Source organism: Oryx dammah, unplaced genomic scaffold (genome assembly GCF_014754425.2).
Source record: "Oryx dammah isolate SB20612 unplaced genomic scaffold, SCBI_Odam_1.1 HiC_scaffold_13, whole genome shotgun sequence".
In the NCBI taxonomy this organism is placed as follows: domain Eukaryota; kingdom Metazoa; phylum Chordata; class Mammalia; order Artiodactyla; family Bovidae; genus Oryx; species Oryx dammah.
In genome coordinates, this window is record NW_024070197.1 from 10,420,378 (window position 1) to 10,444,684 (window position 24,307).

The 24,307-nt window shown below is 49.3% G+C and overlaps 2 protein-coding genes across 3 annotated transcripts in view; one reads left to right on the forward strand and one right to left on the reverse strand.

The window, feature by feature from the left end:
* Positions 1-1,046: 1,046 nt before the first annotated feature.
* Positions 1,047-5,533, reverse strand: EMP3 (epithelial membrane protein 3). Of its 2 annotated transcripts, none has more exons than XM_040252406.1 (5): positions 5,414-5,533; positions 3,960-4,052; positions 3,641-3,743; positions 2,457-2,597; positions 1,047-1,332 (listed from the first exon to the last, which is right to left on the reverse strand). In XM_040252406.1, exons 1-5 carry the CDS (start codon positions 5,501-5,503, stop codon positions 1,163-1,165), a joined length of 597 nt encoding a protein of 198 aa, XP_040108340.1. In that variant the 5' UTR covers positions 5,504-5,533; the 3' UTR covers positions 1,047-1,162. The 2 variants fall into 2 exon arrangements, with proteins under 2 accessions (XP_040108340.1, XP_040108341.1); XM_040252407.1 differs by lacking the exon at positions 5,414-5,533 and adding an exon at positions 5,088-5,388.
* Positions 5,534-8,655: 3,122 nt separating this feature from the next.
* ODAD1 (outer dynein arm docking complex subunit 1) overlaps positions 8,656-24,307 on the forward strand; it is a 37,250-nt gene continuing 21,598 nt past the window's right edge. Inside the window, exons 1-7 of the mRNA XM_040253829.1 lie at positions 8,656-8,881; positions 9,227-9,319; positions 10,531-10,630; positions 10,788-10,977; positions 18,182-18,304; positions 18,595-18,708; positions 21,960-22,027. Of these exons, the coding sequence (XP_040109763.1) occupies positions 9,250-9,319; positions 10,531-10,630; positions 10,788-10,977; positions 18,182-18,304; positions 18,595-18,708; positions 21,960-22,027 (665 nt within the window). The 5' untranslated portion in view covers positions 8,656-8,881; positions 9,227-9,249. The remainder of the gene's footprint in view (positions 8,882-9,226; positions 9,320-10,530; positions 10,631-10,787; positions 10,978-18,181; positions 18,305-18,594; positions 18,709-21,959; positions 22,028-24,307) is intronic.

A 24,307-nucleotide genomic window follows, 5' to 3' on the forward strand; every position in this document is an offset into this window, starting at 1 on the left:
ACTGCACAAAGACACATGGCCTAGGGGTAGGTTGGTCTAAAACCCGGCCTCTCCCCTTCTCACAAGTGTCCTGATGTGAGGTTGAGCCTGGAGAAAGGGGAGGGAGGAGGCATCTCATCTAGTTTGTACTAAGGTGTCACGTGGACTAGAGGCAACATTTGCAGAGGATGGGGGAAGAAGAGGGGCTGGGTTTCAAGAGGGAAATGGAAAACTATCTTCCCAGAGGAAGTGTGCGAGGGAGAAAAAAAAAAAAGACCACTGTTACCAATGAGGGTTCTTGGCCTTCTTAATCAACTGAAATTGATAAAGAGGCCAGACAAGGAGTTCAGGCAAGGCTTTATTGGGGCTCCTGCTATCGCGGGAAGGGAGGGAGAACAACTTCCCCTAAGGAGAGGCAAGCTGGTCCCTTCTATGGGGTGAGGGTATGGGTGTGTTCAGGGGAGGGGTGTAGGGGCGCTTAGGTGGTTTGCCCACCCCCTTGCTGTTGTATGTGTGTAGTGCCCTGCTTTTGTTCCTGGCTCTTCGTTCGGAAGTGGCAGTTGGGCTTTTTGGTCTGTTTGTATCTTATTGTCCAGAATTTGCCCCAAATGCGCATGCACGCAGTTATTTTTAGTTCCTCATAGTTTCTTTACATTTTGTAACTGGAGGAGACCGATTGGCCAGGTGCGGGCGTTACTGCACTGCAGTCAAGGGTCTCAGGTCTCAGTAACCTAGAACAAGACACACATCCTGCTTGGTTGAGAGAGAGAGACCCCTTGGCCAAGGAGGGACGGCTGGAAACCCAGACGCCTGGTTCTTACCTAGAAGTACTTGAATATCTAGGCTGGGAAGAATCCTGAGTCTTGCACCAGGAGGGCTGGGGTCCTCCGGTCTGTGGAAGGGGAAGGGCCGCTAGGACCGCGGGCTTCTGTGTCCCAGATTAGAAGGGGATGCGTTCAACGTTCTGAAGGCTGAACTGCTGGTGATGGGGGCCGTCCCAGTTCAGGAACGATCAGGCGTGAGCACCCAGGGTCCCGGGAAGAGGAAGGAAGGAGTCAAAGGCAGACTCGGCGGTTAAACAGTTTTATTTTCTGTTTAAAATAGAAAAGGAGGTGGGGTGGGGTTTTGGGGGTGAGATGGAGGGGCCGGGAGTCGGCTGGGGAACCAAGGGGAGGCGCCACCCTCACTCCCGCTTCCGTAAGTGGATGTAGATGATGCCGCTGGCAAGGGCGAGGGGGAAGGCCACCCAGGCCAGGGCGAAGCAGTAACCAAAGCTGCCACCCGACGGGCGGTCCGCCAGGATCTCTTTGGCATGAATGGCGTAGATCAGCGCCCCGGTAAACACCGCCACGCCTGAGGGGAGACGGGAACCACACGTCACCCTGGAGTCGCATAACGGGACTGCATTTCCCAACAACCCACGGGGCAAAGAAACCGCCTGAGGGCGAGTGCGCAGCATCACTGCCTACTGGGAGTTGTAGTTCACTCCTCTAGCGCCGCGCCTTGGAGGCTGCTGCAGACTGGACTTGGGCAATTTAGTTGATCTTTTTGGGCCTCCGTTACTCATCCATTACATGGGACGATAATACCTACTCATCCATCCATCCATTTAAGGAATATTCTTGAGTGACTTTACACAAGCCAAGCACACAGGTAGTAAATCAATAGAACAAGAGAGAACCTAGAAACGTAATGCTCCCCCAAATTGATAACTATGATTAACTTTGCTCTTTGCACCTGAAGTCATAAAAAATGAAAAGTACATAAAAGTCCCTGACGTGTCTGATACAAGGTCGGTCCACAAGAAATAGCAACTGGTTGACATTATAAGACCACTACTATTATGATTTAGAGTTCTCTCCTGGTGTTATTTGGAGAAAGCAATGGCACCCCACTCCAGTACTCTTGCCTGGAAAATCCCATGGATGGAGGAGCCTGGTAGGCTATAGTCCATGCGGTCGCTAAGAGTTGGACACGACTGAGCGACTTCACTTTCACACATTGGAGAAGGAAATGGCAACCCACTCCAGTGTTCTTGCCTGGAGAATCCCAGGGACGGGGGGAGCCTGGGCTACCGTCTATGGGGTCGCACAGAGTCAGACATGACTGAAGCGACTTAGCAGCAGCAGTAGTAGCCTGGTGTTATTAATTAGCTACCTATCCCTGCTAGCCTCCCTCTGTTCCTGGGATCTAGATTATCCATCCACAACCCCTTCCCCAGCCCTGGCTCCTTGAAGCTCTAAGTGCCAGTTGCCCCATGACTCAGAGACCCACACCACAAACCGCCACTGAGACACTGAAAACTACAAGTTCCTTAAGTCCCTGGGGCAGAGAGGTAGCCAAAGGCAGAACCTCAGGTGGTTTTTGTGTTGTTGAGAATTGTTTTCTTTCATTAGGTGTCCATTCTTCCCCCCGCCCTCCCTCCATCCTCACAGGCCTCCTCCCCTCCTTTCAGTTCCCTGGGGAACCGTGCTCACTGGTGCAAAGCTGGCAGAAGCCAGTGGCATAGAATAGCCCTCCTCGCCGCATGGTGTAGAGCTGGAACATGAACAGGATGAAGGACAGACAGCAGAGGATGAGGGAAAGCACCATGAGGACTTGTACTGCCTTCAGCCAGCCTGCAATAAGGAGATAGAGGTGGAAGTTACAGCAGGTCCAGAGTTCCAGCTCCACCTGCTTGCTCATCATTGCTCCCACCAACTGTTCTTTCATTTAGAGTCATCCAACCTCATATACTCAGTAGTTATCACTTATATCAACTTTGATCCCTGTAACTTTCCTAAATTCCCGTAGGAATTCTAGAAGCCATTTGCAGATTTTTTAGGATTTTCTATATAAACATGCTCACTGGGAACTGAGACAGTTTTACTTCTTCTTTCCCCATCTTTTATACCTTTTATTTCTTTTTCTTGCCTTATTGCATTGGCTACGTCCACTATGACATGGTATCAAATTGTAAGAGCAGAAATTCTTCCTTTGCTCTTACAGAAAAAGCATTTAATCTTCCACCTTCTTTGACTTAGAAATTTTAGCGGATGCAGCTCTGCCCCTTTAAAATTCAGATGCATCTGACCCCATTTATTTTGAACCTTGCAAGGATTCAGTCTCACCTCTTTAGAATCTCAATGTGGTCCACCCCACTGGAACTTGAATAGCATGGTCCCAGCCATCCATTCAGAACACCTGTCTTGCCTCTTTAGGACTTTGGGAACATGATCTTGTCTTCTCAGAATCTTGGAAGCTTTCCCCCCATTCCTTAAACCTATAGTGTGTGGCCTCCACTCCTAAATCATCGAGAGTGGGGTTTTTAACCTCAGCAGGAGACCTGGGCTCAATCCCTGGGTTGGGAAGATCCCCTGGAGAAGGGAAAGGCTACCCACTCCAGTATTATGGCCTGGAGAATTCCACGGACTATATAGTCCATGGGGTTGCAAAGAGTCAGACACGACTGAGCGGCTTTCACTTCACTCTAGAACAGGAGCATACTTCCCCCTACCATCCAGAAAGCTGGGTCATCATACGTCAGCCTCAGTCACTCAGCATGGGGACCCATAACCCACCCACTCAAACCTTGGGGGGTTCCCAATCCTTGGTCCCTGGAGGAGACTTGGGGTTATCCCTCCCTTCTGCAGACCCATCTCTAGTGCCCCTCAGGCCTCACCATTCTCGCTGACGTTACTGCAGGCCCACGTTTTGTTGTCACTGTTCCATGTGCAGTCATACCAGAGATTCAGGGACTCCTTGCCGGGGAGAGTCCACCAGGACTGGGATGGGTAGAGGAACAAGGGCAAAGTCACGAAGGTTAGGCAGGGTTGGGAAAAGGGCAAGGTGCCATGGGAAAGCATGGATTTAATAGGAAAGTGTGGGGTGGGGGCTCATCAGGGGAAAGGGTAGGGTGAAGGCAGAGCTCAAGAGGGAGTGCTAGGGCGAGGGGGCGGGGCCAGAGGGACAGGAGGCCCCTGTCCTCCAAGTTGGCTTACCTTGTCCAAAGTGGCCACAAAAAGCAGGATGAGAATGAGGATGTGGAGGGCAGAGACCACCAGCAGGAGGAGTGACATGGCTGTGTTGGAAGCCTGGGGCGGGACGTCAGGAGACGACGGTCACTTCAAGAGGTTCTTGGCACAGGGGCAGGTGAGGTGCCTGAATCCCGGTAAGGAAAGGGGCTGAGTCCAGACTCCCAAGTCTAATGGAAAGGGGGGCTAGGAGCCCCAAACTTCTGGTCTGAGGGAGGAGGAGGCTGGGAGCTAGATGCCTGGTTGTGAAGGAGGAGGGAGCTGGTGGCCGGGACTCATGAATTTCCCAGGGCCTGGAGGGGGCCAGTGATAGACTTGGGTCCAGGAATGAGTAGGACTAGCAATCTGGCTCCCATCTCTGCAGAGCCCTGTCCCTGGGGACATATGGGCAAGGATGTGAAAAATTCCTATTGCTGCCTGTTCAGATAGATCAGAAGCTGGGGGCTGCCCCCAGAGATGGACAATCTTGACTCACCCCACTCCTCTCTTGGGGTGGAGGGAGGAAAGGGGACCCGGTGAGTCATCCGGTCGGTGACTCATCTCACCCCCTCCCCGCCGCATGCCTCCAAGCACCAGGGAAACCCCAGCCCCTGTCTATGCCCACGAGGTCCCCACCCGACCCTGCCCTGCCGCCAGACTAGTGTCCACTGGACACCTTGTAGGGAAAATGGAGAAAATCCATGCTGAGGGTGGGAAAGGGCCTGAGAAGAAGGAGCCAGCCCTTGTGATCCTTCAGTGTCCAGAAAGGGCAGCAGGGGGGTGGGTGGCGGGTGGTGGCTGGATTGTCTCCAGACTTCGGTTGTTCTCACGAGAAGCCCTGACCTCAAGGTCTTCCTGGGGGAGTGGACAGCCATAGAGTAAAACCGCAGGAAGTTTTTGGGTGGGGGGGGCTCTGCTGGGAACCCTAAAATCTGTCGGGCCCCACCCCTTTCCAAGTCTCCACCCCAAGTGCCAAGAGTTCACTTCTTAAATTACAAGGATTTCCAAGCTTCACCCAATCTGGCAGGGGGGTGAGGGTGGGGGTCTCCTTTCCAAACTGCTGTACACCCAAGTAAAGAAAGAAATCGCAGGCTGAATAACGGATTGAAAACTTACCGAGAGCGGCAGAAGAAGTCAGATTTGAGTCCCGTCCCTTGATCGGGCCTCCGTGCCCCGCCCTTCTCTTCCCTCCTTCCACCCTCTCGAGGCCCCCGCCTCTCACCGCCTTTCTCCCTCCCTCCCTCTCTCTGGCTCTCTCTCTCTCTTTCTTCCCTCCAATTCCGGAACCCTCTCTTTCCCTCTCTCTCTTTTTCTCGCCTTCTGCCCCTTGTCTCTCTCTCCTGTCCTCACAGTCTGTACCTCGATCCTCCTCCCTCTCTCCTCATTCTCCTGGTTTCTCTTTCTCTGGCCCTCTCAATATATACTGACCCTTTTATACCCACCGCGCCCAGCTGAGGTCGGCAGCCAGAGGGAGGGACCAGGCACTCGCGTTCCTCCTTTTCTGGGCCCCCACCCACTGCCCCGACAGGCATCTTCTGGGGCTCCCCGTCCTGCGGTGGAGATGACACGTCCTTGGAGGAAAGGAAACAGAGCTGGGGCCCTTAGGTGGGGCAGGCATATCGGGTGGGAGGATCTGATTCTCAGGCCTCTGCTTTCCCTGATGGGGCTTAGGACTGGATCCTCAGGGGGATGGGTGTCTGGGCCTCTGCTTTCCCTGATGGGGCTTAGGACTGGATCCTCATGGGGATGGGTGTCTGGGCGGGGAGACGAGATTTCCTGCCAAGGGGAATGGGCTGAGGACTTGTGGGGTTGGCACCCTGGTGGGAATCGGGATGGGAAATGGGGAAGTGTGGAACTCCGGAAGGGGGCAGGAGGTGGAAGTTAAGAACTCAGGGCTACTGTTTCCTGCCTGGGGGACCTTGATCAATTATTCCAACTCTCTGAACCTCAGTTTCCTAGTCGAGAGGTGGGCACAGTACTACTTACCCTGCTGACCATATACTAATGGCAACGATAACAATTCTGATACTTCAAACAAACAAGGCGATACCACTACACTGACAGCCCTAACACACTTTTTTCTTTTCCTCATCAAACATTTATTGAACATCTATTATGAACCAGGAGTTACTAATGAAGAAAACAGACGCGAGCCCTGCTGTTCTTATGGAGTTTACCTTCTAGTTGAGCGAGAGAGAGAATGACGCATCAGTACAGAAGCTAGACTTCAGGTGGTGGTAGGGCTTTGAAGGAAATGAAATACAGTGACATTGCTAATGATGGGAGGCAACTTTAAAAGGGTGATCCGGCAAGGTTTCTCTGAGGAGAAACCTCTTTCTGAGATGAGACTTGAAGACAGGAGTTATTTGAATGCTGGAGGGAGAGGAAGGACACAGGATTGGAGAACAAGCTCAAGTTGTTTGGGGAGCAGACAGAAGAGCCAGTGTGGCCAGAATATAGGAACTAGAGGGAGTGGTAGGAAGGGAATTCAAAGAGAGCCCTTGAAGCCTAGGGGAGGAGTTTGGATTTTATTCTAAGGGTGGTGGGAAACCATTGGCGGTTTTAAACAGAAGTGCAGTACCAGGGACTTAATGTTATGAATAACTATTATTGTTATCATGATTATTTATTTTTAGATTATTGAATAAGTGTGGGGAGTGATTACCACTATGTACCTGGGTCTCTGGAGGGTTGGGTGCTTGGTGAAAAGCAAGGGACAGGGAGCCAGGTGTCTGGGGTTCTGATGTGGAATTAAGAGCTGGAGGACTGAAATCTTGGTCCCCACAAGGGGAAGGAACTGGATGATGGGATGGCTGGGTATCTGAGGGAGCCACAGGGAGAGGGAAGGAGAGTGGTTGGTTATCTGGGCTCCCTGAGGGGGTGAGGGAGGGGCAGTTCAGTGACTGGGTGGTACTCCTAACCCTAACCCGGAAGCTGTTATCACTATGACACAGGCTTTATTCATTATCTGTGATTTGGGGCAGGTTATTAATCTCTCTATGCCTCAGTGTCTTCATCGGTAAAATAGGAATAATAATAGTAAATACCTCAAGGAGCAGTGCTTAGAGGAGTGCCTGGCATAGAGAAAGCACTGTTGTACATGCACGTTATACGACACACTGGGACATGGGAGATGAAGTGTCTGGGATTTGGAGAAGGGACAAATGCTTGGGTCCATTGGGTCCCAAGGCTAAAAATTTGGGAGTACAAAATGAAGGTCGCTGGGGGTGGGTAAAGCAGTTACATCTTTGAGAAGGACAGAGACTAGGGGTCTGAACTCAGTTCTCCAAGTAATTTAGGAAGCCTGGGTCACTGGGTGGGGGGGGGGGCCCATGAGGGACTAGAGATCGTTATGTTCTTCAAGGAGGCAAAGGGGCTGGACCTGAGTCCTGGGAGGAGTCTGGGAACCAGGGGCTATAGAGATGGAATTTGAGCGGGGGAGGTGGAGAACAGGAAGCTAGGACTCTGAATCAAACTCCCAGAGTGGAATTAGCGCCAGGTTGGGGTACCCTGGAGATGTTCTGGGCAGGGGGTCCCCCATGCTAGGGCCGTACAGAAGGGGGAGAATTAGGGTACCCGAGGGCGGTGGTGGAATCTTCCCCTCCTGGGCCTCCAAAGCCACGAGCTGAGCGCCCGCGGGCCTCTTCCTCCCACAGGAAACCGCAGGCGTTGGGCACACCCAGCCTGCAAGGAGCGGCGCCCACAGACAGCAGGCTCTGCGAAGGCCCACGTGGGCAGCAGGCGGCAGTCAAAGGGGGGGGCGTGCCCGGGAGGGCGTGCCCGGAAAGCAGGGGCGGCACGGAGCGGCCTAGGCCCCGCCCACTTCCGCCTCGCAGAGCGCGGACAGCTCCGGCAGCTGAAGGTTTTGGCAGTCTCTCCCGAGGCCGTTGGCCGCGCATGCGTAGTGAGTGGCTTCGAGGACTTGAGCAGTGGTAAGCGCTCCTCTCCCTCACAACTCCCGGCATCGGCACCGCCTGCCTGCTGATGAAGCCTCAAAATAACGTGGTCTTAATCAGCTTAATACACGCATCTCTCGCGCCCCATCCTGAAGGACTTCGGCCCAGTTCCAAACCCTTCCAGACGTTCCCCTCCCAGCCCTGCCTCCACAAGCTCTTTCAGCTACTGCCTCTCCCTCCTGGAAACACACAGCCTACCCCTCACAACCCCGTGCTCCCCACACAGATCATCTCGGCGGTTAGCCTCAGCACCCCCTACAAGTCTTGGGAACCTGCGTCCTTCCAGCGCCCTCCCGCCGGGTCTCTCACGTGTTCTTCCAGCCACGCCCCTCGCCACCCCCCGAAGCCCCACCCCTCACAGGGCCCGCAGCCCCGCCCTTTACAGGTATTCTTGTCCCTCCCCTCTCAAAGCTCCGAAGTCCTGCTCTGGACCGTTATCTGTGTCTCTGCCTTCATCAGGTCCCGCAGCCCCAGCCCTCTCCAGTCCTTCCAGCTCTGCCTTTCCCTCGCTAGCCCCGAAGCGCCGCGCCTCAGGCTCACGCATTCCCCTCTCCTCAAAGGCCCTTTCAGCCCCGCCCATCCTAGTCCACAGCTCCGCCCCTCGCCCGGCCTACAGTCCCGCCCTTCACAAGGCTTACAGTTCGGCCCTCACAGGCCCTCCCAGCCCCGCCCCTCGCAGGACTCCCGAAGCCCCGCCCCTCACAGGACCTCCCCCGAAGCCTCGCCCTCTTAGTGCTCCCCTAACTCATCTGTTCTTAGCACCTGACCTCCCTGAAGGCTTCGTCGTGGCCTCCTCGGCCCCTCCTCCCCAGCCTCCCCTCCCACGGCTTTTTTCTGTGGCCTTGGTCCCTCCCCGGCTGCTGTCCTCAGACCTTCATTGGCCCCTTATCTCCCCAGTAACCAGACCACAACAGTGAGCTTGGAGTACCCAGGACAGGTCAGGCACTCCAGCAGGTAGGGACCGGGCCTCGCTCTCCTCAGCCGACCGGGGCGGAGGTTTCCCCTGCCTCTGTGATGCCTCCTCCCCAAACAGCCCCACCTCGGAGATACCGAGGGTCTAGAGGACCCCGTGCCAGAGTCAGAGCCGTAACGCAAGACAGAATGTGAGAGGTGGGAGGCTGGGAGGGGCTTGGCAAGAGATTTGACAGGTGCCCCGCTCTGACTCACTGGAGGAATTGAGACTCCAAAAGAGGCCAGTTCTGAGGTCACCCTCTTCCAGTGCCTAGTCGCTCGCTGTTCATCGCCCACCCTCCTCGCCCTCTCCTCGACGTCTGAAGGGGTCCTCTGTCGCCCCTACAGGAGCCTCACCCTCTTTGGCCAAGATGCCTTTTGGACTCTCGGCTGGGAGCACTCGCTCCGAGGATGGAAGTGAGGCCTTCCTGGAGGGAGTGGGTAATTCCTACTTTCTTTATTTCATTCATTCTTTTCCTCGGTTTCCCCATGTTTCAGGTCCTGTGCTGCGGGGGCCCTGGGGACCGGGAGGGTTTTCAGGAGCGCCCTCTAGTGGCTACGCACTTGCTCCAGAATGGAGGTGGAGCCGGACCTGGGGAGTGGGATCGCCAGGAAGACTTCCTGCAGAAGTTTGAGTGAGGCCCAGAACTTCTCCCAGGAATTACCAACAGGAGAAGGAAGGGAAGAGTGTTTCTGCAGAGAGAACAGGATGTGACTAAAGCAAAGTTTCTTTACCTCCACATCGTTGACCCTTGGGGTCAGGGATCAGATCATTCTTAGATATTAGGAGGAGGGTTCTGTGCGCTGGAGGATACGCAGTGCTCCCCTGGCTTCTACCCACTGCATGCCAGTAGTACCCTCCCGACCCTCCCCTACACTGTGGCAATCAAACATGTCTCCAGACACGGCCAAATGGCCTTAAGGGGACAGAACTGATCCTGGTTGAGAACCAGGCCGTGGGGAATGGGGAGCTACTGGATGGGACCAGAGAGGTGGGTAGGGTCGGGTTTGTGGGGCCTGGAACCCCAGGCTGTGGAGCTGCAGCTTTGGAGGTGCTGCAGCACAGGGAGGTCTGTGACTGCTCTAGGCATGGAAAGACCCTCTGGAGCTGTGAAGGGAGGCCCGGAGGTGGGGAGGAGGCTGGGATGATGGTCCAGGCAAGGGAGGGTGAGGCCTGAGCCAAGGGGATGGGCTGAGAGTGAGGAGGCGGGAGGGTGGGGCTGAGGAAGGGTGGTGGTGGGGTTGAACAGGAAGGATGTAACAAGAAAAGTGTGGCCCCCCCCCCCCCCCGCCACCTTCCCCGGGAACTTGGCACATGTCCCCAGCTTTCCGAAGTTCTAGGTCCTGTGCTTCTGGTCCCTGAGGACTGTGAGGCTTCCCTGGAGTGCCCTCTAGTGGGGAAACAGAGGCGTGCCCAAATCCTGGATAGAAGTAGGTTTGGGGCCGGGAAACGCGGAGGTCAGCTTAGGGTACAGGCAGTATGCAGGGATGAGGAAGCTTGAGAGAACTGAGAGGCAGCCCTAGAGTGGTGCGGGGAACTGGGTCTGCAGTTCAGCTGCAGTTGGTGAGCCCCTAAGGGAGCCAGAATTCCTAGGGTTTGGAGAGGGAGGGGCTGGATTCTTACGAATCCCTTGCCTGGTCCCGCGCCTCAGTGGACTGGGAGCTGAGCCGACTGCAGCGACAATGCAAAGTGATGGAAGACGAAAGGCGAGCCTACAGCAAAGAAGTCCATCAGCGCATCAACAAGCAGCTGTGAGCCTGGGTCCCTGGAGCTGGGGAGGGGGCTGTTAAGGAGGTGGGGGTTGCATTCCTGGGTCTGAGAGGGGAGGGCCGGCTCAGTCTGTCTGGACTTTAGTGATGCTGAGCTCTGCCCGTTTCTGGTTTCCCCTCCCCCTCCCTGCCTGGGTAGTGAGGAGATCCAGCGCCTGGAGGGGGTGCGAAACAAACTGCAGGTGCAGATCAGCATCGCCCAGAGCCAGGTCAGGCGGCTGCGGGACAGCGAGAGGCTGGAGAGCATGGGTCACCTGCTCAAGTGCCAGGTCCGGGTGCAGGCTGAGGTCAAGGAGCTGCAGGCGCAGAACCAAGCCCTGGACAGGGAGGTGGGTCCTGGGTCCAGACTCGGTGGGTCCTGCTCAGGGGCAAGTGTCATAACCTCTTTGAGCCTCACCTTCCTCATCTGAAAAGTGGGGTTATTGAAAGCATCGAAATGGGGTCATTTTGATGGGGTTATTGAAAGTTATTGAAAGCATCCTCTCAAGGGAGTTTGTGTTCAGGCTCCCATAGGAATTATGAGTCTTTACTGCTTAGCACAGCCCCATGCCTTCAAAAAAGCGGTTAAGAGGGAAAGAGTCACCTTCTGGAGTCAGTGCACCCTGCGTTATAATAGAATTCTGGTCCAGGCGCATCAGAGCTGTGTGACCGTGGGCGAGTCTTCTCTCCTGGCCTGAGTTTCTTCATCTGCAAAAAGAGAATGCAGCAGAGTCTAGACCGACTTTTCATCCTGTTGGCTTTAAGATCCTGTTATTTGACCCTGGAAACGTTGTGACTTTTCTAGGCTAGTGTTTTTTTCAGTTTTTAGGACCGGGACCCACTGTGACACAGTTCATTTACAAAGAGATGCATATGGATGTAAACACACACACAAACAAATATATCAGAAACAAAAGTTTCCCTAAATAGTACTCTTCTCCACATGGGATCCATTATATTTTCTTTCTTTTTTTCCATTCTATTTTCAATTCTACTCTTCATTTTAAAAAGTTTCTTGCCAAAAGACTTCCCTAGAGGTCCAACAGTTAAGACTTTGCCTTCCAATACTGGTTCAATCCCTGGTGGGGGAGCTGAGATCCTGCATGCCTTGGGCCCAAAAAACAAAACACAAAACAGAAACAATATTATAACAAATTCAATAAAGATTTTTAATATGGTCCACATCAAAAAAAAATGTTGCTTGCTGAGACTAAAAGATTTCTTGCACATTACTGGATCACAAATAGGAGACTGAAAGTTAATTATCTTGGTGGACTGTATCAGTTTGCTATTGCTGCTGTAACAAATTACTGCTCACTTGACTTAAAGTGACTTAAAGAGAACTAAAGAGCCTCTTGATGAAAGTGAAAGAGGAGAGTGAAAAAGCTGGCTTAAAGCTCAACATTCAGAAAACTAAGATCATGGCATCCGGTCCCATCACTTCATGGCAAATAGATGGGGAAACAGTGGAAACAGTGGCTGACTTTATTTTGGGGGGCTCCAAAATCACTGCAGATGGTGATTGCAGCCATGAAATTAAAAGACACTTACTCCTTGGAAGGAAAGTTATGACCAACCTAGACAGCATATTAAAAAGCAGAGACATTACTCTGTCAACAAAGGTCCATCTAGTCAAGGCTATGGTTTTTCCAGTGGTCATGTATGGGTGTGAGAGTTGGACTATAAAGAAAGCTGAGTGCCGAAGAATTGATGCTTTTGAACTGTGGTGTTGGAGAAGACTCTTGAGAGTCCCTTGGACTGCAAGGAGATCCAACCAATCCATCCTAAAGGAGATCAGTCCTGGGTGTTCATTGGAAGGACTGATGTTGAAGCTGAAACTCCAATCCTCTGGCCACCTGATGCGAAGAGCTGACTTATTTGAAAAGACCCTGATGCTGGGAAAGATTGGAGGCAGGAGGAGAAGGGGACGACAGAGGATGAGATGGTTGGATGGCATCACCGACTCAATGGACATGGGTTTGGGTGGACTCCGGGAGTTGGTGATGGACAGGGAGGCTTGGCGTGCTGCAGTTCATGGGGTCGCAAAGAGTCGGACATAACTGAGCGACTGAACTGAACTGACTTAAAGTAATACCAATGAATTATCCTGCAGTGCTGGAGGACAGAAATCCAAAATGAGTTTCACTGGGCTAAAATCAAGGTGTGAGCACGCTGCGTTCCTTTAAGAGCCTTCAGGGGAGACTCCATTTCCTGCTTTTTTCCTGCTTCTAGAAGCTGCCTGCATTCCTTGGGTTATGGCTCCTTTCTTTTAAAAATTTTTATTCTGAAAGTGATTTATTTTATTTTGATAGTGCTGGGTCTTCATTGCTGCTCTCAGGCCTTCTCTGGTTGCAGCAGTCAGGACTACTCTCTAGTTACAGTGTATGGGCTTTCCCTTGCCATGGCTTCTCTTGCTGTGAAGCATGTCTAGGGTGTGTGGGCTTCAGTAATTGTGGGCACAGGATTAGCTGCCCAGTGGCATGTGGGATCTTAGTTCTCCAACCAGAGGTCGAACCTGTGTTCCCCTGCATTGGCAGGCAGATTCCTAACCCCTGGACCACCAGGGAAATCCCTATGGCTCCTTTGTGTATCTTCTTAGCCAGCAATGACCGGTCGATCTTTCTCAAGCTGCATCACTCCGATGCCTTTGTCATCTCTCCTTCTCTGACTGTCCTGCTTCCCTCTTTCATTTGTAACAACGTTTGTTATGATGTTGAGCTCATCCAGACAATTCCGGAGATTATCCTTGAGTCGTCTCAACATCCTTGGCTTTATCACATCTGTAAAGTCCTTTATGCCTCTTCAAGTTACATAGTCACAAGTTCTAGGAATTTTGATGTGGACATCTGGGCAGGAGTGTGTGTGTGTGTGTGGGGGGGCTTGTGTGACTTGTCGCATGAATTCAGCAGCACCCAAGAACAGCTTCTAAATGTTTACTCCCATTTTCTGAACCTCTCACACCAGAAACTGATGACAGACAGTCCTTGGACTGTACCAGTTCATAGCAACAATCTATGTATATATATATATATGATAAAATTCAGCATCCATTCATGTTAAACTATTAGCAATCCAGGAATAAAAGGGAATTCCCCAAATTTAATGAAGGGCAACTATAAATATCTACAGCAAACATTATATTTGATAGCAAAACATTTAAAAAAATTCTCCTTGAGATCAGTAACAATATAAGGGTGTTAGCTAGCACCACTTCTGTTTGACATTGTACTGGAATTCCTATCCAGCCCAGTATGGGAAAGAAAAGAAAGATAAGCCAATTTAAAAATTGGAAGAAATGAAATTGTCAGTATTTGTTGGTGATCTATTTGTGTACATTGAAGATCCAAAAGAATCTAACATATTTAACAAGGTATTTTAACATTGTGGCTGGAAACAAAGGTTAATGATATTTCCCTGTATTAACAGTAACTATTAGAAAATTAAAGAAAAAAAAAGACACATTTATAATAGCCAAAGGAAGTACCTGGGAAGAAATCTAGCAAAAGTATGCAAGACCCCTATAGAATAAATTGTAAAAGTGTATTGAGGAATATTAAAGAATGCTGGGGAAGATTTCGCTGATGCTGGGAAAGATTGAAGGCAAAAGGACAAGGGGGCAGCAGAGGATGAGATGGTTAGCTGGCATCACCAACTCAATGGACATGAATTTGAGCCAACTCCGGGACATAGTGAAGGACAGGGGAGCCTGGTGCAGTCTATGGGGTCACAATATGTTGGACACAACTTAGTGACTGAACAACAACGAAAGAAGAATTTAATATTTGAATCATCTTTTTTTTTTTGGCTGCTCTGCATGGCATGCAGGATTCCCTACCAGGGAGTGAACCTACACCCCCTGCAGTGGGAGAGCAGTCTTAACCACTGGACCGCCAGGGAAATCCCCAAGAAGAATTTAATAAATGTAGAAGTATACCATGTTCATGGATTGGAAGAATTAATGTTGTAAAATGTCAGATCTCCAAACTGATTTATAAAATTAGTGTAATTCCAATCAAAACACTAAAGTTTTTTATTTTTAATGGATGAAACTGACAAACAGATTCTAAGATTTATAGAGAAGTGAACAAGATGACTAAGATTTACTTAAAAGAACAGTGTGGGAATTCCCTGGTAATCCAGTGGCTAGGACTCCATGCTTCCACTGCAGGGGACACAGGTTCAATGCCTGGTCAGGGAACCAAGATCCTGCATCTCAGGCAGAGAGGCCAAAAAGGAAAAATTAAAAAAAGAAAAAGAAAAGGCCATAGGGCTTTCTTGGTGGTTCAGTGGTAAAGAATCCACCTGCCAATGCAGGAGACATGGGTTTGATTCCTGGTCTGGGAAGATCCCACATGCCCTGGGGCAGCTAAGCCTTTGTGCCACAGCTACTGAAGCCCACGGACCTAAAGCTTGTGCTCTGCAACAAGCGAAGCACTCAAGGAGAAGCCCTCACACCGCAAACAGAGAGTAGCCTCAATTCTCTGCAACTTGAGAAAGCCTGCAGGCAGGAACAAAGACCCAGCACAGCCCAAAAAAAGAGAGAGAAAAGTCATAAGGAGAAACCATTACACACTCACCAGATTTTCAAAAGTGAGTGTCCAAATACACCAAGGGCTGGGGAGAGAAGCAACAGTGGGACCTCTTAAAGAACTGCTGGTTCATAAGACCCCACCAACTGGAGGGGGTCTAAATTGTCACGTGTATTCTGAAAAGTTTTTTCCCTCATTATCTATTAAATTTGAAGAGAAACATACCCTGTGATCTGGCGTTGCATCCACTCCACACGGATGGTCACCGGAAGCAGTCTTGGGCTCCACCTGACCGTGACACTCATAGGATCCAGTAGGCTGTCACTTGGCACCAGGTTCACTTAACTCTGCAGAAGGACAGAGGGCAGAAAACAGCAGCATCTTTGCACGACAGCATCTTCCTTGAGCATTCAGGGGCTACTTCTCAGCATCTTCAGCTGGACGATACCATATGGGTGGGTGTTGCCCACCCTGGCATGGGGATGTTTTTTTATATTCAACAGGAGCCACCACTTGTAACCGATTATCAGAGCAGCTTGTAAGACCCCACCAGGAACATATTACATTATAAGAAACACCCCACAAGGAAACCAGTTTTCTATTCATTCATGATCACATAAGCCTCCGGGGTCTACAAGTCCACTCACAGTCCTTCCAATCTGATACAGTTCACAATCAGGGGCCACGCTTATAGTAAACATTGTTGCCTGGGAACCACAGCTGGCATTCTGTATTTACCTTAAACCCAGTATGTTTCCACGGAAATGGTGTTAGAAGGAATTAAACCAAAGTCATCCCCCAGTAGAAACCGGTTTAGATTTGCCAGTAACCCATCCTCCCACCCAACAATGCCACTTCTGTGTGTATACCCTGGAACCAGGATTCATGAAAAAGTGTTGATAGATGCATTATTCATATCATCTAGCTCCAGATTATCCCAAATGTCCATTAACATTTGAATGAATAAATAAATTGTGGTATATTTTTATAATGACATAATATATGTGTGTGTGCTCAGTCACACGGTCGTTTCTGACTCTTTGCAACGCCGTGGACTGTAGCTCACCTGGCTCCTTTGTCCATGGGATTTCCCAGGCAAGAATACTGGAGTGAGTTGCCATTTCCTTCTCCAGGGGATCTTCCCCACCCAGGGAGCGAACTCTGCACTAAGTACAGAGTTGTAACCACTGGACCACCAGGAAGGTCCCTACTACATCATTTCATATAAGAGACTTGAACATCCTTGGATTTTGGTCTTTGAGGGGAGTCCTGGAACTAATCTCCTATGAATACTGAAGAAGACTAATTTTTCTGCAGAACTGGGAAACTAGTATAATAGTCAATTTCAAGCTACCAGCGATTGAACTCATGTACTTCCTGAAAATGTAACCATGAGCTCTCAAGCACTGTCTGAGGAGCCCCATTATCGCACTGCTAACAAATCTATTATAGCAGCTTGGCTGAACAACCCAGTAAGGGTTTGCATCCTAACAACCTAGAAACCACTTGAAAAAAAAATATGTATATACATAAGTTGAAGAAAATCGTTTTTAGTTCTTAAAAACCACAATTACCTGTGGGATGCTTCTGCCTTTGGGGTGCTGTGCAACTTTTCAGATCTTGGTTAGATTGGACTCACCACTCATTCCATACTGATTTCTGTGCAGCACTTGCTTTCTTTTTTTTTTAAATTGAAATTTTACTGAGATAATGATAGATTCACAAGCAGAGAAGTCCTTGTATGCTTTGCCCAGTTTCTCTCAATGGCACCATTTTGGAGTTTTGGTTCTTCTTTTTTTTTTTTTTAATCGCAGCAACTGCTGAAAACTGTTTCAGAAAGATGTGTCGTCCAGAGGGATGTAGCGTCACATCCTGTTGAACCTGGGAACGACCTTGAGCTCCAAGTTCATGTGGTGTCTGACCAACGTCCATGTGTCTCCCTCAAAGTTTAAAATATCCCTATGGTTGCCCCTTTGAGTTTGCTGCAATGCTCTGGGGGGTGCCTTGGTGCATACATTCATTTCCTAGGGTGGCTTACATGACAGAAATTCATTGTTACGCAGTCCTGGAGGCCAGGAGTCCATGATCAGGCTGTGAGCAGGACTGGTTCCTTGGGAAGCCTTGAGAGTCTGTGCTGTCTCTTGCCTCTGTTCTGCTGCTCTACTGGAAATCTTTGGTATTCCTTTGTGTGTAGAAGCATCACTCTGATCTTTGCCTTCATCTATTTTTTTCTTCTCTTAAAAAAAAAGATTTTCTACAATTTTAAAGGTTATCCTCGAAGAGATGTTTCTGCAGGGGCAAGCATTTGCAGCAAAGGGCCCCAGGCCCTGGTCTATCTCACTGTCAGACTCTTCTCCACTCTGTTCACTGTGAGTGGTGTCTCATCCACCCAGATCACATGTTTCTCCCAAAATACCAGAGAGGATTCAGGCTGGCTCAGCTTGGGGCACACATTCATCCCTAAATGGATTATCTTGGGGCTTCCTGGGTGGCTCAGTGGTCAAGAATCCGCCTGCCAATTCAGGAGACATGGGTTCGATCCCCCATCTGGGAAGATCCCGCATGCTGCAGAGCAACTAAACCTGTGTGTCACGACTACCAAGCCTGCACTCTAGAGCCCATGAGCTGCAACTACCAAAGCCTGTGAACCCTAGAGCCTGTGCTCTGCAACCAGAGAGGCCACCGCGAGGGGAAGCCTGCTCCCCGCAACTAGACAAAAGCCTGCGTGGCAGTGAAGACTCAGCACAGCCAAAAATAAATAAATAAAATTTTAAAATTATTTAAAGAAAAGAATTGTCTAGACCTGGGTCATGTGGCCAGCAGGGTGGCTCCTTATGGTTGGAAGCCAGACCCACGTGGAAGGTTGGGTACTGATCTCAGAAGCAGGTCCAGCTGATGGCCAGGTACACAAGAACTGCTCCCGTCAACCGCCCTCAGTCACTCACCCTCCCGCTCACCTCATCCCCTCCCTCCCTCAATCTCTCCCACATCTCCTCAACCAATGGGTACCACCCTCTTTCCCCAGATCCAGGAATGGGAGAGCCGGAACTCTGCCCACAGCAAGAATGCCAGGTCTCCAGGATGCGTCCAGGATCACAAAGTCAAGAGCCAGCGAAGGATCAAGAGTCTCGAAAACCAGTTGGACAAGGTGAGGGTTCGCCCCTTGGCTGTCCCAGGCCCGAGCTCTGGGGTTTACGGGAAGACCTGAGCATGGGAGTCAAGTTTTGGAAATGGTGGACGAGGTCAGGAGACACGATCCCGGAGGGATAGACGGTTCGCCTGGGAAGGAGGCTGATGCTTGGGTCCTTGGCGATGCTCTCGGGGTCCCCAAATTGGGAACGGACCCCTAGTCTGGCAAGTGCCCTCTCCTCTGCTGAAAGTGGAGAATGGAGGCAGGCCAGGTGTCAGACAGGCTCTCAGCACCCTCTCCCACACCAGGTCATCTGTCGCTTTGACATCCAGCTGGCTCAGAATGCGACCTTGAGGGAGGAGCTAGATCTCCTGCGGATCGAGAGGAACCGCTATCTGAATGTGGAACGCAAGCTCCAGAAGGTCAGTGGCCCTGAAGCCCAGGAGCCCTTGGCCCAGCCCGCGAGGAGGGGAGGATGCAAGAGTCACCCTATCTTCTCCAACCCTCCCGCCTCAAGTGGAGAACCATCCAGAACCATAGATTTACTTGAGTCTGGAGGGAATGGAGACCTGAAAATGTTCCAACAAAGACAACTGCCTCCGATGGAAGCAGAGATGTCACTTTGAGTGTCGTCATGGGGTGGGAGGCAACAAAGGCTCCGGCCAGAACATTTACATTCCACACGTTTCTCAATAAGCTTTGAGGTTCTTTGAAGAACCCTCCCTCCCTCCCTCCCTCCCTCCCTTCCTTTTTTTCTCTTCCCCTCTCTCTAAGTTTTACTTTGAAATAATTGCAAATCTGCAGAAAAAGGTGCAGAAATAGTACAAAGAACTATCAATCCTTCACCAAGATTGGTAATTTGCCATTTTGCTCTCTCTCTCTCTGTCTCTTTCTGGGTAATTGTTTTTTACTGAAAATAACATTGTCACGATTTGAGAGCTCGATGTAGACATTACAGAACGTCATTAAGAACGTCAGTGCTTATTTCCTAAGCATGAGACCATTTTCTTACATAAACAAAGTGCCCTTGCCCAAGTCAGGAGCTTGAACATCGTTACAGTTCTCAATAGTCCATATTCAAAGCTCATGATTATTCCAACAGCATCCCGTGATAGTTAATTTAATTATCCTGCTGCAGGCTCTTGGCCAAGATCCCACAGTGCGTTTGGTTGTCCTGGCTCCCTTCATCTAGAACAGTCTCTTGACACTTCTTTGTCTCCGTGACTTTCAGCCCAGCTGTGCTGGGGGACATCCCTCAATGTGGGCTTATCTGATCTTTCTCCATGATTAGATTCAAGTTGTGCATTTTAGGTGAAATATCACTGAGGTGGTATTGTGTCATTTGTGGGCGTTACACCAGGAGCACATAATGTCAGTTTGTCCTGTAACTAGTGATGTTGACCTTGATTGCTTGGTCAGCCGGGTTTCTCCAATAGAGAGTTTCCCTCTTTATAATGAATGGGTCTCGGGAGATTCTTTGAAACCGTAAATATCCTGTTTCCCAACACATTTCCACTCTAGCCTCTAATAATGATGATTTTTGCCTGAATAATTACTTCTGTGCATGCATGCATTGTGTCTTAACTCTTTGCAACCTCGTGGACTGTAGCCCGCCAGGCTCGTCAGTCCATGGGATTCTCCAGGCAAGAATACTGGGTGGCCATTTCCTTCTCCAAGGGAATCTTCCTGACCCAGGGATCAAACCAGTCTCCTGCATTGGCAGGTGAAATCTTTACCACTGAGCCGCCTGAGAAGTCCAATTATTACTGTAATGGCTGCCAAAGAGTGATTTTTCTCTCTATCATTTCTTTTTCATTTAGAAAATGGCATTTTGCTTAAGGAAGAACTTCTTAAGTATATTTGTGGATTGTCAGTAAGCATTCATGTATTCTTACTTTATCTATGAGTTATAATCCATAGTGCTCATTACTTATTATGATGCTCAAATTTTCCCAGACTTCTCTGGTGGGAGTGCCCTCAAGCTGGCTTTTTTGACAAGCCCATCGTTCCCCACCCCCAGGATTTCCTTATTTTCTGGCACAAGAAGATAGTCCAGACTTTCTTGTACTTGTTCTGCCTTAACTCTCAAGTTAGTGTTTCTCTAAAGAGTCCTGGTTCTTCCCAGTGGGAAGTAGGTGCTAAGAAACCAAAATATAGGCTCTAGGAGCCCTCGCTGCTACTGGGGTGTCACTGACTTGAGGCCCTTTCTCTGGAGAGAGCTAGGAAACACACACACATTTTAAAATCATGAGTTTGCGTTGGTGTCTCTCATTCTGACCCCAGCATCACTGCCTTATTCCTGAACACTCCCCATTTTATCTTTGTTTTCCCCCACAGTGGGAACTCTAGCTGCCAATAGCATTGATATATATACTCATGTTCAACCCTATGAAATACCCAAGAGAAGTTTGGAATTGTTACAACTGCACTAACAACCCTTGAACCTGAGAGTTAACAATTCATTTGCTGATTGTTTTATCCTCTGAGGGCATGGGTATCTACCTATCCATCCATCCATCCATCCATCTACACCTTATTCAGAAGTTACTAGGATTATTTCCTATTTTTCCTTGGTCTTCTTTGTGGTTCTGTTCTTTGAAATATAGTCAGGTTCATTTGCTTCTCTTTGTATTTGGTTTTAGTTCTGTCCCCTATTCTTGTTGACTGAATTTTCTTTGTGAACACATCATTGACGGGTTCCCAAATCAAAACTATCCCCGAGACTTCCCTGGTCCAGTGGCTAAGACTCTGCCTTCACAATGCGGGTGCCAGTGTTCCATCCCTGGTCAGGGAACTAGATCCCACATGACTGAAGATCCCAAGTTCTGCAACTAAGACCTGGCATAGCCAAATGAATGAATAAAATTTAAAAACTATTCCAAAGGTTTCTCACAGAGACATCATTTCCTCGTCATTTCATCTACTCCATTCCCACTCAGCCCCCGTAGTTTCTGGTTCTCTAGCCTGGGTTTCTTGTTGCAAAAGGGTGTGTGTGTGTGTGTGTGTGTGTGTGTGCATATACATATATAGGGGCTTCCCAGGTGGCGCTAGTGGTAAAGAATCTGCCTGCCAATGCAGGAGGTGCAAGAGATGTGGGTTCAATCCCTGCTTCCGGAAGATCCCCTGGAATAGGAAATGGCAACCCTCTCCAGTATTCTTGCCTGGGAAATCCCATGGACAGAGGAACCTGGTGGGCTACAGTCCATGGGGTTGCAAAGAGTTGGATACGACTGAGGATGCACACAACATAGATGTATATGTGTTTATACACATTAGTACATACATGTACACTATACGTGTAAAAATATATACATGTAATTTCTTCCTTTCTCCTGAAGGAACTCTGCACAGACACTTCCACAGAACTAGGAAACAGATTAGTGTGGTCACAATTTTGAAACTGACACACTTTTTTGACCCTACCTCAAAGTTAGGTCAGCACTCTTAGGAATATCCTGAGTTGGGTGTTTCACCGCATTCCTGGTCATCAGTCTGGCTTTCCTCTCCCTTGGCACACCTCCTTGAAAACCCTTTCATGCGTTGCCGCTAACTAGGAAGGATCACATTTCTAAGGCACAGGAAAACCACTTCTTACTGGGGAGATACAGGCTCAAAGGAAAGCCCTCCAGAGGCGAGGGCATCAGAAGTGGCCTTGGTCTTGTTCTCTTGGCAGGAGATCCAGCTCCTGAAGGACGCGGTCAGGAACCTCATGGTCTCCTCCACTTCTGCCTACACTGTCAGGTAGGGCCCCGGGAGGCGTCCACACGTTTTCTTAAGAAAGTGGTGGGAAGGTTCCCACCTCATGAAACAGATTGTCAGAAGCCCATCCCCCAGTTTTTCATAAGATGCCCCTCTCTTGCCCCTCCTCCACCAATTTTCCAGCTCCTTGGGCAAGGTCCTTCTTCTTGGGTGTATGAATTAACCTTTTGGCCCCTGTCTTTTCATGGCGCATAGCACATAGGGATGTAGAGAAACTTAAGGGTAGTTCTCAGTGACCCAGTGGTTAGGATTCCAGGCTTTCATTGCCAAGGCACGGGGTTCAGTTCCTGGTTGGCGAACTGAGATCCCACAAGCCCCGTGGTGCTACCAATAAACAAACAAATAAATAATATATAAACAGATTTAAGTAAGCTCAGGACGCAGTGGGCCAGGAACGTAGGAAGCGTTGGTTCAGTTCAGTTCAGTCTCTCAGTCGTGTCTGACTCTTTGCAACGCCATGAACTGCAGCATACCAGGCCTCCCTGTCCATCATCAACCCCTGGAGTCTACCCAAACTCACGTCCATTGAGTTGGTGATGCCATCCAACCATCTCATCCTCTGTTGCCCCATCTCCTCCTGCCCTCAGTCTTTCCAAGCATCAGGGTCTTTTCAAATAAGTCAACTCTTTGCATCGGGTGGCCAAAGTATTAGAGTTTCAGCTTCAACATCAGTCCTTCCAATGAACACCCAGGACTGATCTCCTTTAGGATGGACTGGTCGGATCTCCTTGCAGTCCAAGGGACACTCAAGAGTCTTCTCCAACACCACAGTTCAAAAGCATCAATTCTTCGGTACTCAGCTTTCTTTATACTCCAACTCTCACGTCCATACATGACTACTGGAAAAACCATAGCCTTGACTAGACCGACCTTTGTTGGCAAAGTAATGTCTCTGCTTTTTAATATGCTGTCTAGGTTGGTCATAACTTTTCTTCCAAGGGGTAAGCATCTTTTAATTTCATGGCTGCAATCACCATCTGCAGTGACTTTGGAGCCTCAAAAAATAAAGTCTGACCCTGTTTCCACTGTTTCCCTATCTATTTCCCATGAAGTGATGGGACTGGATGCCATGATCTTCATTTTCTGAATGTTGAGCTTTAAGCCAACTTTTTCATTCTCCTCTTTCGCTTTCATCAAGAGGCTCTTTAGTTCTTCTTAACTTTCTGCCATAAGGGTGATGCCATCTGCATATCTGAGGTTATTGATATTTCTCCCGGCAATCTTGATTCCAGCTTGTGTTTCTTCCAGTCCAGTGTTTCTCATGATGTACTCTGCATATAAGTTAAATAAGCAGAGTGACAATACACAGCCTTGACGTACTCCTTTTCCTATTTGGAACCAGTCTGTTGTTCCATGTCCAGTTCTAACTGTTGCTTCCTGACCTGCATACAGATTTCTCAAGAGGCAGGTCAGGTGGTCTCGTATTCCCATCTCTTTCAGAATTTTCCAGTTTCTTGTGATCCACACAGTCAAAGGCTTTGGCATGGTCAATAAAGCAGAAATAGATGTTTTTCTGGAACTCTCTTGCTTTTTCAATGATCCAGCAGATTTTGGCAATTTGATCTCTGGTTCCTCTGCCTTTTCTAAAACCAGCTTGAACATCTGGAAGTTCATGATTCACATATTGCTGAGGCCTGGCTTGGAGAATTTTGAGCATTACTTTACTAGCGTGTGAGATGAGTGCAATTGTGCGGTCGTTTGAGGTCAATTGTTTGGCATTGCCTTTCTTTGGGATTAGAATGAAAACTTTCACAGCATCGTCTTTCAGGATTTGAAATAGCTCAACTGGAATTCCATCACCTCCACTAGCTTTGTTTGTAGTGATGCTTCCTCAGGCCCACTTGACTTCACATTCCAAGATGTCTGGCTCTAGGTGAGTGATCACACCATCGTGATTATCTTGGTCCTGAAGATCTTTTTTGTACAGTTCTTCTGTGTATTCTTGCCACCTCTTCTTAATATCTTCTGCTTCTGTTAGGTCCATACCATTTCTGTCCTTTATCGAGCCCATCTTTGCATGAAATGTTCCCTTGGTATCTCTAATTTTCTTGAAGAGATCTCTAGTCTTTCCCATTCTGTTGTTTTCCTCTATTTCTTTGCATTGATCACTAAGGAAGGCTTTCTTATCTCTCCTTGCTATTCTTTGGAACTCTGCATTCAGATGGGTATATCTTTCCTTTCCTCCTTTGCTTTTTGCTTCTCTTCTTTTCACAGCTATTTGTAAGGCCTCCTCAGACAGCCATTTTGCCTTTTTGCATTTCT

Bases quoted from the DNA above. Each gene is read 5' to 3' on its own strand.
- EMP3 (XM_040252406.1), bottom strand. From the start codon at position 5,503: ATGCCTGTCGGGGCAGTGGGTGGGGGCCCAGAAAAGGAGGAACGCGAG. The intron at 2,598-3,640 runs GTGAGGCCTGAG...TCCTTATTGCAG, and splicing joins CAGTAACGTCAGCGAGAATG to GCTGGCTGAAGGCAGTACAA. The intron at 1,333-2,456 runs GTGAGCACGGTT...GTCTCCCCTCAG, and splicing joins CTTCTGCCAGCTTTGCACCA to GCGTGGCGGTGTTTACCGGG.